Source organism: Microtus oregoni, unplaced genomic scaffold (genome assembly GCF_018167655.1).
Source record: "Microtus oregoni isolate MIOR12 unplaced genomic scaffold, Mior012 000005F_ref0000423, whole genome shotgun sequence".
NCBI classification, from domain to species: domain Eukaryota; kingdom Metazoa; phylum Chordata; class Mammalia; order Rodentia; family Cricetidae; genus Microtus; species Microtus oregoni.
In genome coordinates, this window is record NW_024543064.1 from 37,089,770 (window position 1) to 37,107,964 (window position 18,195).

General features: G+C 39.2%; 1 protein-coding gene across 1 annotated transcript in view; it reads left to right on the plus strand.

The window, feature by feature from the left end:
* The window catches only part of LOC121447863 (selection and upkeep of intraepithelial T-cells protein 10-like), a 35,269-nt gene extending 17,589 nt beyond the window's left edge, over positions 1-17,680 (plus strand). The window contains exons 5-8 of the mRNA XM_041651138.1: positions 244-372; positions 2,976-3,077; positions 6,438-6,560; positions 17,491-17,680. Of these exons, the coding sequence (XP_041507072.1) occupies positions 244-372; positions 2,976-3,077; positions 6,438-6,560; positions 17,491-17,543 (407 nt within the window). The 3' untranslated portion in view covers positions 17,544-17,680. The remainder of the gene's footprint in view (positions 1-243; positions 373-2,975; positions 3,078-6,437; positions 6,561-17,490) is intronic.
* Positions 17,681-18,195: the final 515 nt, after the last annotated feature.

An 18,195-nucleotide genomic window follows, 5' to 3' on the forward strand; every position in this document is an offset into this window, starting at 1 on the left:
GTTCTTAAGGGTTAGCAGGCAGCTATCATCTCAATTTCATCTCATTTTCTCAGAATTCCTTTACAAGCATCATTAATGATTTTCTTTCACTTTTGGTGTTTGCGAAATTGTAATCATAATAGACCTTTTGTCTTCTGTAGGAACTTTTCAGCTATTAGAGTTATTGCTGAAAATTTCTAGGTTCTTTTATATTGTTAGAAAGAGAAAAATCCAGCCTCGCCCCACTCTTCTCATGAATTTCAGGAGAAGTTGCAAGCTCACTACCACCACAAGACAATGGCATTGGCTCTCCCTCTCCAAGGAGCTCTTGCTTTGCACTTGCATGCCATTCTGGGATGGAAGAAAACTATCAGGCGCTAAATAGAAGAATAGGTGAGTGACTGAGATCTGGGCTGTACAGCCCTGCTTTCTAGGCCCCAGGTTCCTGGGCACATCCCGTGCCCCACCCCTACCCATCACAGCTAGTTAGCATCTCCCCCCATCCATCCCCTACAGCATCAGTGACCTGCAGAGGCATAGGCTCCACCTGTACTGATCAGAAGATGAATGGCCCCAGAGGCACAAGCACAACCGACACCAATTGAAGGAAGAATCAACACCTGAACCTATAATCGTGCCAAATCCAAATGGGTAGATGGCACTGTAAGAATATATTTAATAGCATAAAGAGTGATGTGGTAAACCAGACCTACAACATCAAGCTGATTCTACAACAGCAAGACCTGGACATCCCAATGCAGATGATGAAGAAGAAAAAGACCTTAAAATATTTTATGGGAATTGCTCTAGTGCCAGATATAGCAGGAATAATAAAAACCTAGAGATAGATATTGGTGTTCAACCCAAAACCCAGAAATGCAAAGTAGCTAAGCCACTAGAGAAGTCTTACCTCTCTACCAAGATTGGGTGACTGCAGACTAAACCTTCCTCTGGAATTTGATATTCCCTTTAGTGTTGGAATTAAAGGCATATGACTCCCTAGTACTGGGATTAAAGTTGTAGGCCACCACCACCTGGACTGATCTTGTGTAGCCATGGGTGGTATTGAACTCACAGATATCCATCTGAGTCTGTCTCCCAAACACTGGTATTAATGGTGTGTGTCACCACTGCCTGACCTCTAGTGGCTTTATCTTTGCCTCTGGTCTTTAGGCAAGATTTATTTATCAAAATATAAACAATATACCACTACAACCAGGTTTCTCTGTAACCCCATAATGACTCCCTTTATCAAGATATCTCTTTTATTGTGCTCCCTCTCTGTCCCACCTGCAATTCTGACATCTCAGTCATGTTCCCATCCCCCATCCCTTCCTATCTGCCCTCCTTCCAGTTTACCTAGGAGACCTTAACTATTTCCCCTTCCTGGGGCCCCTGCATGTGTGTCCCTCTGAGGGTCCTCCTTTTTACCTAGCTTCTCTGAGGTTGTGGCTTGTAGCTTTCTTATCATTTGCTTACATCTACTATCCACTTATGAGTGAGTACATACCATGTTTGTCTTTCTGGATTTGGATTACCTAACTCAAGATGTTTTTTTTTTCTAGTTCATTCGATTGCCTACAAATTTTAAGATGTCATTTTTTTTTAACTGCTGCATAATACTCTGTTGTATAAATGTACCACATTTTCTTTATCCATCTTTGTTTGAGGGACATCTAGGTCATTTCCAGGTTTTGGCTATTACCAATAATACTGCTATGAACAAGGTTGAGGAAATGTCCTTCTGGTATGACTGTGCATCCTTTGAGTATAAGCCCAAGAGTGGTATTGCTAGGTCTGAAGGTAGATTGAGTTCTAATTTTCTGAGAAACTGCCAGACACTTTGCTTCAACCCTGATACTCTTCACCAAGATGTGGACTAGTCAAACTTCCTTATATACTTTCAGTAATGAAGTAGCTACTACTTCCCTAGCTAATTTGACTTATTTATTCATTTAATCAACATTTGTATATTGGATAGTTCATAAATATTAGAGCTGTTATAGACATTGAATATAGAGTAAAAGAGTGGATAAGAGTTAATTTTGAATGACAAAACTCCTTATTCCCTTATTGTTCTTGTTGGTAATTGCTGATACCTATGATCAAATATAATAAACAAACACCAACAAAAAACAGAACAAGTAAACTAATATACACACAAAGAGAACAAAGTCAATATTGAATACAAACCAAAAGAAGCAGGTAACAACAAAACAAATTTTTCTAGATCTTTTCACCCTTACTGTTCATAGTTATTTATTTCTTGCATGGTATAATTCAGAATAACACAACTATATTACTATTTACTTTCTTCTATAAATGTTTCAAACTAGTCAATCAATCATTTTTCTAATCTAATCTAGATAACTATAAGGAAGCAAGGTTTAGATCTTTCTCACATTATAGCAAGCTTCCTAGAATATACATGGAAGCTCAAGAGAAGAATAAATGGATGGCTAATAGAAATGATGCTATAGAAATCTTGCTGGCTGCACAAAAGTCATTATAACTGCTGAAGCCTTGGTTTCCAAGGTAGCTTCTTTCCCCTTTAGCTAGCTCTGAGTTTCACAGAAACCCAACTCCATGGATCCTACAGTCTTTAGGCACTTAAGCATTGAGACAAGGCTATAGCGAACAGGGCCCCACAGCATCCAAGTTATATTTCCAGGCTGATTACATGCTGCACAATTGTAAGAAAAATGAGAAGATATTTATTATTTGATTTTGTTTTTTAAGTCTTCTCTGCCTTCATCTTAAATGGCCATAGATCTTAGCTTCGCCCAATTCTAAGTTCTATCTTCACTAAAAATTCCTAACCCTAACCCTAAAAATCTTGCTTGTGAGGCTTTAGCCCTGAAATAGGTTTAATAAACAAATGGGTACAACATTGAGACTTTCAAGACACTTCCTCTATTCAGCATTTCTCTTGCTGTTCCAATGCATTCATTACCAAAGTTCTAGCTTCCTAAATCTTATTACTCACTCTTTTTCAGATCCGAACAGAATGAGACTTGTCTATAAGATTGTCTGTGAATGTCTACCTTTAGCTTTGTATATTGGCTTCCTTCCTCTCTACTTGAAATTCAGGAGCCAAGGTGAGTGGAATGAGAATGGGGTCTGTTGTTTCACGTTGCCTTTTCCCGGTGCCTTCTCATCTTGGAACTATTTAAATCTGAGTAGTCAATTGCAGCATTAGCAGTCATGTTTTCGGTGACATCCCAGTGTCTTCAATTACTGACATTGGAACTATTTATTTTCCTAAATTTTAGGCTTCTATCATGGCTGTTTATATGTTCATACGCAAAGTTACATTTGCTTGTAAAGCAATGTAAAGGATGATCTCTCTAGGTCTTGCCTCTGTTTCATCCCAAATATACAGACGTCTTTTACACAGCACAATTTTTGGTGTCTCCTATCATTTACATTAAGCCAACGATTCATAAACATTAAAAAATACTTTTGGTTTAGAGATCCAATCTGATAATTAATGAAAAAAACAAGTATGGTTTTTCTTTTGATTTCCTTTTCATTTTCTGAGATGACTGAAATCTGATGTTTGATTCTCTTGGATAAGCATTTGCAGGCTGTTGAAAGTATGTGGTTGTTCTGTAACATAGAGTGTTTATAAGATAGTATCTGAAAATTTAAAAATGTCTTTAATTTCATTGTGGATATCAGGAAGTATTTTATAAAAAAAACAACCAATGAAGTCACCCAAACAATCTAATTATTACTTATAAGTGGTTTGCACTCATCCATAAGACAAAATCATATCAGATGTTAGATTCTCTGGTTTAACCTGTATTTCAGAATGACTGTCAATGAAACTCGTTCAGTCTATTTCACTGCAAATCATACAAACCAGCCTCAAATCCTAAACAAATGAATGAAAAGGAAACTCCTCTGCGAGTCAATGGGAAAATTCCAAAACTCTATAAAGAAACTGAAGATAAAATTAACTTCCAGCACTATGAAATATACTAAATGTCCTAAACCAATCTTTATGATTATAGTATATCTTTCTATCCATCTAACACTTATATAGCGATGTAATTTTAAAGTGATTTTGGCCACAAAGAAAGCAAGAACAATATTTTGAGTGACAGGAAATATGAATACATATGAATCTTTTCTCCCCATCTTCCTTCTTTCACCCATTTTACTTTTCTGTTGATGTCCTTATAAGCTGATTTTAAAGACCATATCAGGATTATATATACAGACTAATTCTAACTCTGAGAACTCTCATAAGAAGGAGTATCATAGAAATGTCCACATTCATCTGAGGAGTCCAAAGTAGTGAACACTGAAACGGTCTGTAAAAAAAATCACATAAAACAGTACATCTTATGGAACAGTGTGAAAAATAGAATTTAAGAGCCGAGGAGATGGCTTATTGATTAAAAGCTTTTCTTGCTCTTAAAGAAGTCTGGTTTTTGCACCAGCATCTATATGGCAAACCAAAATTTACTATAATTACAATATTGGAGTTCTGAAGACTTCTTCTGGCCTCTAAAACTCAAATGGATAAAATAAAAAATAAGTATATTTTTGTTAAAAGATAATAGAATTTAGAAATTATTTTCCCTTAGCAATATTGCAGCTGTTAACTGGTACCAATCTCATGCAAAAATTGAAGACAAAGACAATTGACAAGCTCTCCCATTGTGTATAAGAGCTAGTTCCAGGACAGGAACCAAAAGCTACGGAGAAACCCTGTCTCGAAAAATCAAAAAAAAAAAAAAAAAACAAAAAAAAAAACAAAAACAAAATTAGCATTGATGGTCAAGACTTTCTATGTATATTAAGCATATGAGATATAGCTTTTGTATTTAAAAATGGAAGAATTCACTTAAAATATGGACAATGAAAAATATTATAAAATTTGAGAATATTTCAAAAGACCAAGTAGAACATCTATATAGATACATTTATACTAACAAAAATAAAATAAAAATAACTCAGTGGAAGCATTAAACAGGAGATCAAATGTAATGAAAAAGAACTAGACTTCAGATATCAGGAAAAATACAGTGTGTACATAGCTACCACATATGGCACAGGCCCAGATTATGCACCAGTTAGCTCTCATCAGAGAAGCTCCAATTTTCAGTAGGTAATAGTCAACAAGGAGATTAAGGTGTAGAGCATAAAAGAAGTCTGAATGGTCATTCCTAAGCAGGATATTTATAGCCTGTCTACTTGCGAAGGCTCATGGATCAATGCAGAAGAAGAGAAGGAAATGTAAGAGCTGCAGGTGGTGGATGACTACAAGGAAATTGTTTTCTCTGTGCAGTTACACATATGAACTCACAGCAGTTGAGACAGCATGCACAAGACCTGTGCAGAACTGGGCCAGATAAAACTGCAGCATAGAGAGGTGGGTTGGGCATGAAGTCACACCCTTAGCTACAGAGGTATTGGTAGCGGATAGCTGCTGGGAGAGGGAGAATCAGTTTCCTTTAAGGCTGTGGACTCTTATATGTTGACCATGCTCCAATGAAGGAACACATCCAATAATATACAGGCAGCACAAACTGTACTAGGTGTGAGTGTGTGTGTGTGTGCACACGTACGTGTGAGTACATACGTGTACACACATTCACATATACACATACATCTCTCTGTGAGAGTACTCTTATTTTTCATAATAAATATCTGTTGGTCACCACAATTTCCTCTATTAGAATGTTCCTTAATGTCTAGAAGATCCTTATCATTGCATCAAATGTTTCCTTTTCTCCTTTGCTTAGCTCTTCTTTTATGTTTTTAGATGACTACTGATCCCAGCTTACTACTTGATTCTATTTCTTACTGTGTTTTCACCTCTCTGTTAAAAATTTCCAACTCAAACTCAAATGAGGTAATTGCAATTATAATAACCTATTTCAGAACCCATACTTCTCATTCTTAATCTCACACATCACATTTTAATACACCTATCCATTTATTACTTACGTGGATTGAGATTGACTTTGAGCTCTCAAATGTTACAATCATATTCTTGGTATGCAGCGTATTAAAATATGCTGTCCTACTGAGCTGCAATGACAGAGCATGTTGACTTATTCAGCTGCTCACTGCACTAATGTATTTCTTCTCTGCTTTACCTGAGACATCTTGTTTTGGCAGCTCCTAAACCAGAGAATAAAAATAAACCAGAGGGTGCTCTCTTCTTTTTGTGGATAAATGTGTAAAAATAACATTTTACAATTTACATGCATGGCTCAAACCAAACTGCACAAACTCTTTGACTCCCTCAAACTGAAAAGTTATGTCATATAACCTTGGATCGGTGGCCTAAACTTTTCTCTCCAAATGAAGTCTACTCAAAGCCCCCTTTTTCTCTTTATTATTGACTAGGGTCCTGTGATATGGCTTATTAATTTGTGCATATTCAACTGTCTCCGTTTTATTTATTTTAAAACATGTTTAACATTTCTCTTTTTTCCTAGCTTCTATTTTGGACGATGCATACCCATTGTATAGTAATTGGCTGTGGGATGTATGCATAATCTTGGTTGTGATGATGATATTTTTCACTGGACTCATCCTGCTTCTACTTTGTACTCTAAAGAGTAAGTGAATCAGTGGGGCGGGAATTCCAAGGATCAGTCTCCTGACTCTACCGAAATCCCCATGAATCTAATCTTTACTTGGTAAAAACTGGAGGAAAGTAGAGGCTTGGATTATTGCTATTTTTCTTTACTTCTATAAGCAGATTGGCCTTGCCAAGAGCTCATTAGGTTAGCAAGTAGGCTAGCCTGTGGAGCACTATTATTGTTAAATTAGTTGAGAGTGGAAGATTGACCTTTCCTGAGGACTTCCTTATGGATTTCACTGTTCCTCTTTTAAGTACTCTCTGTGATGCTAACCTCAGCTAAGGGGAGTTCTATCAGTCTTATCCTCTGCAGTGCTATTGGTCATTCATCTCTTTATTAGACCAAACAGGTATTTTAGGCAGGTAAGTAACACAGCTTCTCAGTTTAACAAATGCAACATAAAAGAATACGATGCATCTTTGCATCATTAAACAAATATTCCGCAGCATAAATTAATGCAACACATCTTAAAACAGTATTTCTAAACACACACAAACTGTAAATTTTGGCATTTGTTGACATGGGGAGATGAAGAAGAGGAAGAGAGACAGCCGTACTTTTCGGAGACTGGCAAGTATCACACCCAGAAGAGAACACTTGCTTTATAAAGTGAATGAGAAAGCCCAGTGTCTGCAAACCATGCTTAGGCATTTGTCCACTATCAGAAAGAAAAAATATTGAACAAAAGAGAAAAGACACAAAAACCTAAAATACTTTAATAAGTTCATTTTTTTATTTAAAACAATATTGGTTGAAGCCATAAGGTAAAAATTTTATAAAGTCACAATATTTTATAATGGCCACATAAATTTTAATACAGGTTTTCTTCCAACACATGTTCTAAAAGGAAACAATATATGAGATCCTTTTATTTATTGATTGACATGGATTTTTTCTAAGAATATTTTCTTCTTCTTCTTTTCTTCTTCTTCTCTTCTTCTTCTTCTTCTTCTTCTTCTTCTTCTTCTTCTTCTTCCTCCTCCTCCTCCTCCTCCTCCTCCTCCTCCTCCTCCTCCTCCTCCTCCTCCTCCTCCTCCTCCTTCTTCTTCGTCCCTAGGAGGCAACCAGAGAGAAAATAGACTCCAGAGCTATTTAAGTCTATTAAGATAGGGAGAATCTGGCCTTTTTTGGTTGGGTTCTTAGTTTCATTAATAAAATAATTTAAACAGAGGTAAGGGGAAACTGTGGTGCAATTTTAATAGTTTAAAAGAAAAACAACAGAACCCATGTATACTTGGATATACTTTTTTACTGTTTTCTCTTTGTGGGGCTACCACTCAGTTCCCAAATAAATACTTATTTGAATAAAGACTTATTCTTTCTTACAAATGCCTGACCCTAACTTGGCTTGTTTCTTGCCAGTTTTTCTTGATCTAAGTTATCCCATCAACCTTTTGTCTCTGGGCTTCTCTATTCTATACTCCTTTCTTTACTTATTTAACAGCTGGTTTTGTAGTTGGGTGGCTGGTTCCTGGATTCCTTTCCTCCTTCTGCTCCTGCCTTCTCTTTTGTTGTTTCTCTGCCTGGCAGCACTGACTATACTGCTCCTCCTCCTCCTCCTCCTCCTCCTCCTCCTCCTCCTCCTCTTCCTCCTCCCCCCTCCTCCCCCTCCTCCTCCTCCTCCTCCTTCTTCTTGCTTAATGCAATCCCCAAACATGATTTTCTTCTGCTGTTTTGTTTACATCAGCCAAAGAACAGAACCAACAGGATCGTTTAAGCCAAACTTCACACGAAGCTGGTCAAGAAATGTCATCACTTTTGGTAACTGTTGTTTATTTGTTTGTTTGTTTGGCTGTCTGTCTGTTTTACATCTTGGCCATAGTTTCCCCTCTCTCCTCTCTTCCAAGTCCCTCTGGCCCAATCTCACTCTGTTCTAATACCCCAGGTTACACCCCCATTTCTGTTTAGGAAAGAACAGGTGTCCAATTAGTATCAACAAAACATGGCATATTAAGTCATAGTAAGACTAAACACCTCCCCATGTATTAAGGCTGGGCAAGGTAATCCAGTATGTTAAGTAGGGTCTCAAAAACCTGTAAAAGAATCAGAAACAGCCCCTATTCCCGCTGTTAGGAGTCCCACAGTAGGACCAAACTATACAACTGCAATATATACGTTGAGTGCCTGGGTCAGTCCCATGTAGGCTCCCTGGCTATCGGTTGCAGTTTCTCTAAACCCATATGAGTCCAGGTTAGTTGATTCTGTGAGTTTTCTTGTGCTGTCCTTGACTCCTCTGGCTCTTACACTCCTTTCTTTTCCTCTTTTCCAGCATTCTCCAAACTCTACCTAATGCTTGCCTGTGGGTCTTCATCTTTTTCCATCAGTTGTTGGATGATGCCTCTCTGATGTCAATTGTGCTCGGCAGCAATCTGTTCACAGGAGATGACCAATAAAGTAAACATATCAGCTATTGCAAGGAGTCTAAGCTAGGGTTTTCCTTGTAGATTGCTGAGAGGTTTCCTTCTGCCAGGTTTTTACCTGACCACGAAGTGCCCCCCTTTTCCAGTAGTCTCTTTTAGTATTCTCCTCTTCTGTCCCCCCACAACCCAATTGTTCATGTTCCCATCCTCACCTACCCTTAGCCTACTCATAAAGTCTCTTCTATTTCCCCTACCTAGGGAGATCTGGGTGTGCCCGCATGAACCCTCCGTGATACCTACTCTCTCTGTGTCTGTGGATTGTAGCATATTTCTCCTTAATTTTACAGTTAATATCCACTTATTAGTGAGTACATACCATGTTTGTCTTTCTCTGTCTAGATTATCACACTCATGATGATTTTTTGTCTAGTTCTATCCATTTGCCATCAGATTTCCTGGTGTCCTGTTTTTAACAGTTGAGTAACATTTTATTGTGTAAATATACCACATTTTCTTTTTCCATTCCTTGACTGAGGGGCATCTAGTTTCTTTCCAGGTTTTGTTTGTCTTTTTCTCAATTTCTTTAAGGGATTTGTTCATATGCTTTCTAAGGACCTCTATTGACTTCATAAAGTAATTTTAAGGCTATTTTCCTGTGCTTCATCTGTGTTTATAGGTTTAACATATAAAGGCAAAACTATTAGAATTATACCTGACTTCTTAACAGAGACACTAAAATCTAGACGGGCCTGGACTGATGTCTTGCAGACCCTAAGAGACCACAGATGCCAGCCCAGACTACTATACCCAGCAAAACCCTCTATCAACACAAATGAAGAAAACAGTCTTGATGTTGTAGGAGAGCTGGGCTTTAGTGATACTATATTGCCTTTACTTTTATTATGTTCTTACACTTGTGTTTAAGCATATGTATTTAGGATGATTATAGGTCTAGGTGTTGAATCCTTAGTTTTTCTTTGTTATATGGGTGTTTTCTTCCTTGGTTTTTCTTTCTTCTCTGGTCTAATGGCCTAAATGACTGGTTACCAGTGAGTCTTCAGGTTCAGTTTGGTGTCCCCTCTGGAGTTTTTTTTTTTCTTCTAGGGGGTCCCTAGATCTGATCTGGCCTCTGACAAAGCCTGAGTATTCTTCTGAAGTTGTAGACCAGAATATGTAGCCATGGGGAAGGGATGGAGACTGGGTTCCTTGGAACTTGTCTGGCCTCTGCAGTCCCTAGGACAGACCTGGTGTCTAGGACAGCTACCAGTGCTGGGGTACCTAGATACAGTCTGTACTCCAGTAAAGCTGAAGGCATGTGCTCTAATAAAGTTGAAGTCTTCTTCTGAAGTTGTACACCCAAATATGGAGCCAGAGGCTAGTGTTAAGGTGTTGGGGTTGTGTGAGTAGTCTGAGGTAGTTGGGAAGGCTTTAAGGATTTTTTTCTTTTTTGTTGTTTATCAAGCTAATTTCTTTTTTTTTTATTGAAAAAAAATTTCCGCCTCCTCCCAGCCTCCCATTTCCCTCCCCCTCCTCCCCCTCCTCTCCCCTCCCCCCACTCCTCTCTCCCTCCCTCTCCAGTCCGAAGAGCAGTCAGGGTTCCCTGCCCTGTGGAAAGTCCAAGGTCCTCCCCCCTCCATCTAGGTCTAGAAAGGTGATCATCCAAACTGGCTAGGCTCCCACAAAGCCAGAACATGAAGTAGGATCAAAACCCAGTGCCATTGTCCTTGGCTTCTCATCAGCCCTCATTGTTCACCATGTTCAGAGAGTCCGGTTTTATCCCATACTTTTTCAGTCTTTAAGGGGGTTTTGTGGGTAGTGGGAAGTGCCTTAACTGGGATTTCTAGGACCAGCCTGGACTCCCATAAATCTGCCAGTACTGTGTAGCCTAGTTTGGAGTTGAGGGGGAAGGTACTGTCTGGGATTACTGGGTGAATTTTAAGGAGTGTTATCAGGCAGTAGGTATCTTAGTGTCCCTAGGTCCAACATGACCTCTGGTAAAGTTAACTTCCAAAATAGTAGACCAGGAAAAGGGGTCCAAGGGTAGAGGTACAGTCTTGGGTTGTTGAACAGGCTTTAAAGGATTTAATGGGTGATGGGTGGTGTCCTCTTTGGCATTCCAAGGATCACACTGTCCTCCAGTACAGCTGCCTAGACTGTGGTGATATGGGAAGTTTTTCTGTATATGTGTTACTTTTATTGGCTAATGAATAAAGACTCTGCTTTGGCCTATGGCAGTACAGAATATAGCCAGTCTGGAAGATATATATATATATATATATATATATATATATATATATATATATATATATATATATATATTAGCAGAATCAGACAGAGACACCATGTAACTGCTGAAAGAGACAGACAGCAGATGAAATCTTGATGATAGGTCACAGGCTCATAGCAATGCAAAATAATAGAAATGGGTTAATTTAAGATGTAAGAGTTAGTTAATAAAAAGCCTGAGCCAATAGGCCAAACAGTGTTATAATAAATATAGTTTCTGTGTAATTATTTGGGTCTGGGAAGCTGGGAAATGAATGAGCAGCCTCTGCTTAGACATGTTGTCCCAATGAGGGGCAACTACATCCACTTGAAACCTGAGAGACCTTGGGAAGGAATTATACACACAAAAGAACAGAATTAAGCACAGCTCTTTGGTAGTCACATTTTTTTCAAATGGGCTCTGTTTGTTGGAGGCAAGCAGGGGCACATCTCCTTTAAGAGAGTTCTTCCTAACTCAACATTGGCAGTGAAGGCTGTGTGACTTTTTAGGGGAGGGCTTCCTGTTTGTGCTGGTTCTGTTATGGAGCACTTAAATGGGGTCTGTGAGCAGCTTGTTACAAATTGCTTAATGATGACATAAACTAGCTGTGTCCTTGGAGCTAGGGCAGTGAACATAGCTTGCAGAGCAGGTGGTGAACATACCTCCACCATGTTGGACTAGGTGGGGCCAAAGGGCAAAGCAGTCTTCGTCCTAGATGGGCCCATTTAGTATTTAGATAAAAGGCACTCCTGGTCAGAAAATGTTTATAGATAAGCAATAAAGGCAGATTCAGAAGAAAAAGACCTCTGAATGTGTTACAGTGTTGGATAAATGCATGTAGGCTTGTGAGAGAGAAGAAAAAGAATATAGACAGTTTATAAAAAGAAGTAAATAGTTTTAAAAATAAAACAAAGTCTTTAAAGAGACAGTAAAAGTAATATAAAAGAGTACAGGCAATCAGATTAAAGGAATAAGAAAAAATAAGCAATGCAAAGATGGAATACACACAGAGAGTCTGGATTATGTATATTATTGTGTTTTCTTTAAAATTTTTGACTGCAGAGAGACATTTGATTCTGGGAGCTGCTAAGCAAAATCAACATATATATTTTAATGGCATCGTGACTTCAAAGTTGAGTGTAAGGACATGTTACATTGGAAAACAGGTTCTTCTTTTGCTTCCACAGAAGATAGGAACCTATGGATTCCCTACAGGCTAATGTGCTTTGATGGAACAAGATTCCCCAAAAGGCCTCTGTGAACCCCTAAAAATACTTCCCCTGACGTACAGCGGGAAGCAGTTTGGAGAAAACTGTGCCCAAATTTCAAAAATGATTGTTTATAAACATTTGTTTTTATTTAAAGGGGGTTGATTATAAGTGATTAAGAGTCACACTCAATTTTAAAAAAAAGAAAAGGGGGATATGATATAGAGATGAATACTTTGCATGGGTATGGATCCTGGTCTATTGATAAATATTTAAGATTGATTTTGTTATACCGTGTATGTATTTCTACTCTTGTTTAAGGTATTGTGTTTGTGCAGCTCATATAGAAATGTAATGCATAGATAAGAAATATAGATAAATAGATAGTTTTCTGTAATAATCAAACTTGTAGTCATGTTGGTTATGTTTTCTAGATGTACAAAGATATATTTAAGATAGATAGGTATTCTTCAAACCTTTCAAAGACTTACAGGATATGGCATTTAAAATATTTTAAGAGCTTAGACTATTCTTGACAATGAGACACATCTGCTCCTGGATGCACCAATTACTTGAAGAGGATGATGGCCATCGAAGGATGTTATTATGGAGTTTGTGAGCCATTTGGACAAGAAAATACTACTATTATTATTATTATTATTATTATTATTATTATTATTGAGAAAAGGAAAAAAACAAGTTTCCACTTCCTCCCAGCCTCCCATTTCCCTCCCCCTTTTCCCACCCTTCTCCCCCTCCTCCCACCCTTCTCCCCCTCCCCCCACTCCTCTCCCCCTCCCTCTCTAGTCCAAAGAGCAGTCAGGGTTCCCTGCCCTGTGGTAAGTCCTAGGTCCTCCCCACTCCGTCCATAACTAGGAAGGTGAACATCCAAACTGGCTAGGCTCCCACAAAGCCAGCACATTAAGTAGGATCAAAGCCCGTGCCATTGTCCTTGGCTTCTCATCAGCCCTCATTGTTCACAATGTTCAGAGAGTCCGGTTTTATCCCATGCTTTTCCAGTCACAGTCCAGCTGGCCTTGGTGAGCTCCCAATAGATCAGCTCCACTGTCTCAGTGGGTGGGTGCACCCCTCGTGGTCCTGACTTCCTTGCTCATGTTCTCCCTCCTTCTGCTCCTCATTGGGACCTTGGGAGCTCAGTCCAGTGCTCCAGTGTGGGTCTCTGTCTCTATCTCCATCCATCACCAGATGAAGGTTCTATGGTGATATGCAAGATATTGGATGGAAATAGAAAACACTATACTGAGTGAGGTATCCCAGACCCAAAAAGATGAACATGGGATGTATTCACTCATAATTGGTTTCTAGCCATAAATAAGGGTCACGGAGTCTACAATTGGTGAACCTAAAGAAGCTGAGTAAGAAGGTGAACCCAAGGAAAAACATATAGTTATCCTCTTGGCTATGGAAAGTAGACAAAATTGCAGGGGAGAAAATTGGGATCTTGGGGGTGGGGTGGGATGGGGGTAAGGGGAGATGGGGAGAGAAAAGGGAGAAGGGGAGGATGGGGGGAACTTGGGGAAAAAGGAGGATTGGGATAAAGGAAGGTTGGATAGGGGAGCACAGAAGCACAATTCTTAGTTAAGGGAGCCACCCTGGGGTTGGCAAGAGACTTGAACCTAGAGTGGCTCCCAGGAGCCCAAGGCAATGTCTCCAGTTAGTTCCTTGGGCAGCTGAGGATAGGGAACCTGAAATGACCCTATCCTATAGCAATACTGAAGAAAATACTCTTGCCTGGACTGCTTGATGGCATGCGGTGTAAACTGGACATGTAGGATGAACAGCAAAATTATTGATGAACTTAGCAAAAGAAGGTGGAACAGTCTTTCCAGGTTCCTGCTACATGAGAGGGCTGTAAGACATTTTACAGGACACAGAAGAAAGGAAATGATGAACTTTGTCAGTACAAGGTAGAACAGATCTTCAAATTTCCTGATTCACTGAAAATCCTGCCAGATATTATGGGTCTGTAGGCTGAAAATGGATGCCCCAAAATTATAGAAGGAACTTTGGGTGACTGCCCAAGCAGCAGATGTCTCTGTCAATTCTAGAATTTTAGAAGTTACTTACAATGCACTTCCTGTTTACTTAGGTAATATTATATCCTTCTAGAGTCCTTGATGGTATTGAAGAAAGATAGTTATAATTAATTATAAGAGATAAATTAGATATAAAACTTTAGACTCACAAAGATAGGATAGATGATAAAGTATTTTCCTTAATTTGCCAAGTAAATGGACTAAATATTATAACTATAATTCTTACTTGATAACTATTTTGTTATATGTAATTTTGCTATGTTAAGTTAAAACATTTCTTTTTCATTAGACATATAAGGGGAAATAGTGTGGGAAGTCCTTCTGTCTGGTTAAACTATTTCTGAATCACTGGGATAGAAACTACTTGGTCATGGATGATGATCTTTTCAATGTGTTCTTGGATTCTGTTTGCAAGTATTTTATTGAGTATTTTTGCATTTATGCTTCTAAGGGAAATTGGTCTGTAATTCTATTTCTTTGTTGAGTCATTGTGTGGTTTGGGTACCAGGCTGACTATGACCTCACAAAATGAATTTGGCAATGTTCTTTCTGCAACTATTTTGTGGAATCATTTGAGGAGTATTGGTATTAATTCTTCTTTGAATGTCTGGTAGAATTATGCACTAAAACTGTCTGACCCTGGACATATTTGGTTGGGAGACTTTTTAAAAATTTTTTTAATTTTTATTTTTTTTATTAAATTTTTTTAATTAAAAATTTCCACCTCCTCCCCACCTCCCTTTTCCCTCCCCCTCTCCCACTCCCCACTCCCATCCCTCTCCAGTCCAAAGAGCAGTCAGGATTCCCTGCCCAGTGGGCAGTCCAAGGTCCTCCCCCCTCTATCCAGGTCTAGGAAGGTGAACATCCAGACTGGTTAGGCTCCCACAAAGCCAGTACATACAGTAGGGTCAAAACTCAGTGCTATTGTCCTTGGCTTCTCAGCAGCCCTCATTGTCCACCATATTCAGTGAGTCCGGTTTTATCCCAAGCATTTTCAGTTCCAGTCCAGCTGGCCTTGGTGATCTCCTAATAGATCAGCCCCATTGTCTCAGTGGGTGGGTGTACCCCTCACAGTCTTGACTTCCTTGCTCATGTTTTCCCTCCTTCTGTTCCTCATTCGGACCTTGGGAGCTCAGTCCATTGCTCCAATGTGGGTCTCTGTCTCTATCTCTATCCATCGCCAGATGAAGGTTCTATGGTGATATGCAAGATATTCATTAGTATGGCTATAGGATCGGGCCATTTCAGGCTCTCTCTCCTCAGCTGCCCAAGGACCTAGTTGGGTACATCTCTCTGAACCCCTGGGAACCCCTCTAGAGTCAAGGCTCTTGCCAAACCTAAAATGGCTCCCTTAATTAAGATATATACTTCCCTGCTCCCATATTCATCCTTCCATTATCCCAACGATCCCATTCCCCCAAGTTCTCCCTATCCTCCCCTTCTCACTTTTTTCTCCTTATCTCCCCTTTTCCCCATCCCACCCCACCCCCCAGTTCCCAAACTTTTGCCTAGCAATCTTTACTACTTCCAATATCCAGGAGGATAACTATATGTTTTTCTTTGGGTTCACCTTCTTATTTAGCTTCTCTAGGATCATGAATTATAGGCTCAATGTCCTATATTTATGGCTAAAAATCAATTATGAGTGAGTACATCCCATGTTCATCTTTTTGGGTCTGGGTTACCTCACTCAGCATAGTGTTTTCTATTTCCATCCATTTGCATACAAAATTCAAGAAGTCATTGTTTTTTACCGCTGAGTAGTACTCTAATATGTATATATTCCACACTTTCTTCATCCATTCTTCCATGGAAGGGCATCTAGGTTGTTTCCAGGTTCTGGCTATTACAAACAATGCTGCTATGAACATAGTTGAGCATATACTTTTGTTGTATGATAGGGCATCTCTTGGGTATATTCCCAAGAGTGGTATTGCTGGGTCCTGGGGTAGGTTGGTCCCAAATTTCCTGAGAAACCGCCACACTGCTTTCCAAAGTGGTGGCACAAGTTTGCATTCCCATCAGCAATGGATGAGTGTACCCCTTCCTCCACAGCCTCTCCAGCAAAGGCTATCATTGGAGTTTTTTATTTTAGCTATTCTGACAGGTGTAAGATGATATCTCAAAGTTGTTTTGATTTGCATTTCCCTGATCACTAAGGAGGTTGAGCATGACCTTAAGTGTCTTTTGGCCATCCGAATTTCTTCTGTTGAGAATTCTCTGTTCAGTTCAGTGCCCCATTTTTTAATTGGGTTAATTAGCATTTTAACGTCTAGTTTCTGGAGTTCTTTATATATTTTGGAGATTAGACCTTTGTCAGTTGCGGGTTTGGTGAAGATCTTCTCCCAGTCAGTGGGTTGCCTTTTTGTCTTAGTGATAGTGTCCTTTGCTTTACAGAAGCTTCTCAGTTTCAGGAATTCCCATTTATTCAATGTTGCCCTTAATGTCTGTGCTGCTGGGTTATACGTAGGAAGTGGTCTCCTGTGCCCATATGTTGTAGAGTACTTCCCACTTTCTCTTCTATCAGGTTCAGTGTGTTCAGCCTGATATTGAGGTCTTTAATCCATTTGGACTTGAGTTTTGTACATGGTGATAGATATGGATCTCTTTTCATTCTTCTACAGGTTGACAACCAGTTCTGCCAGCACCATTTGTTGAAGATGCTCTCTTTCTTCCATTGTATACTTTTAGCTCCTTTATCAAAAATCAGGTGTTCAAAGGTTTGTGGGTTAAAATCAGGTCTTCTACTTGATTCCATTGATCGACTTCTGTTTTTATGCCAATACCTGGTTGGGAGACTTTTAATGACTGCTTTTATTTCAGTAGAGGTTATAGATCTGTTTAAAATATTTGTCTAATCTTGATTTAAGTTTGGTAAGAGAACCTATCAAGAAAATTATCTGTTTCTTTTAGGTTTTCCAATTTTGTGCAGTGTAGATTTTTAAAGTATGACCCAATGATTCTTTAGATTTATTCAGATCTCTCTCAGAGTAAAATATCTATATATCTGCTCAGCCCCTAGAAAGTTCCAGAGAGGAAATCATTGTACACCAAGGAAGTTACAGTGAGGAAAACATCCTGGAACAAGGAAGTTGCAGTGAGGAAAACATCCTGGAACAAGGAAGTTGCAGTGAGGAAAATATCCTGGAACAAGGAAGTTGCAGTGAGGAAAATATCCTGGAACAAGGAAGTTGCAGTGAGGAAAATATCCTGGAACAAGGAAGTTGCAGTGAGGAAAACATCCTGGAACAAGGAAGTTGCAGTGAGGAAAACATCCTGGAACAAGGAAGTTGCAGTGAGGAAAACATCTTGGAACAAGGAAGTTGCAGTGAGGAAAACATCTTGGAACATAGAAGTTGCAGAGAGGAAAATATCCTGGAATAAGGAAGTTGCAGAGAAGAAAACATCCTGGACTGAGGAAGTTGCAGAGAGGAAATCATCCTGGACTGAGGAAGTTGCATGAGAAAATCATCCTGGACTAAGGAAGTTGCAAGAGGAAAGCATTCTGGACTAAGGAAGTCGCAGAGAGGAAATCATCCTGGACTGAGGAAGTTGCCATGAGAAATCATCCTGGACCAAAAAAGTTGCAGAGATGAAGCCATGCTATGCCAAGGAACTGTGGCAATGAAATCTTAAATCTTCTTTAGCCCTTAAGATCAGATTGCAGTCTCAGCTGGGGAACTTCAGGTAGTAAGAAAAACAGAGAAGGATACAGATTTT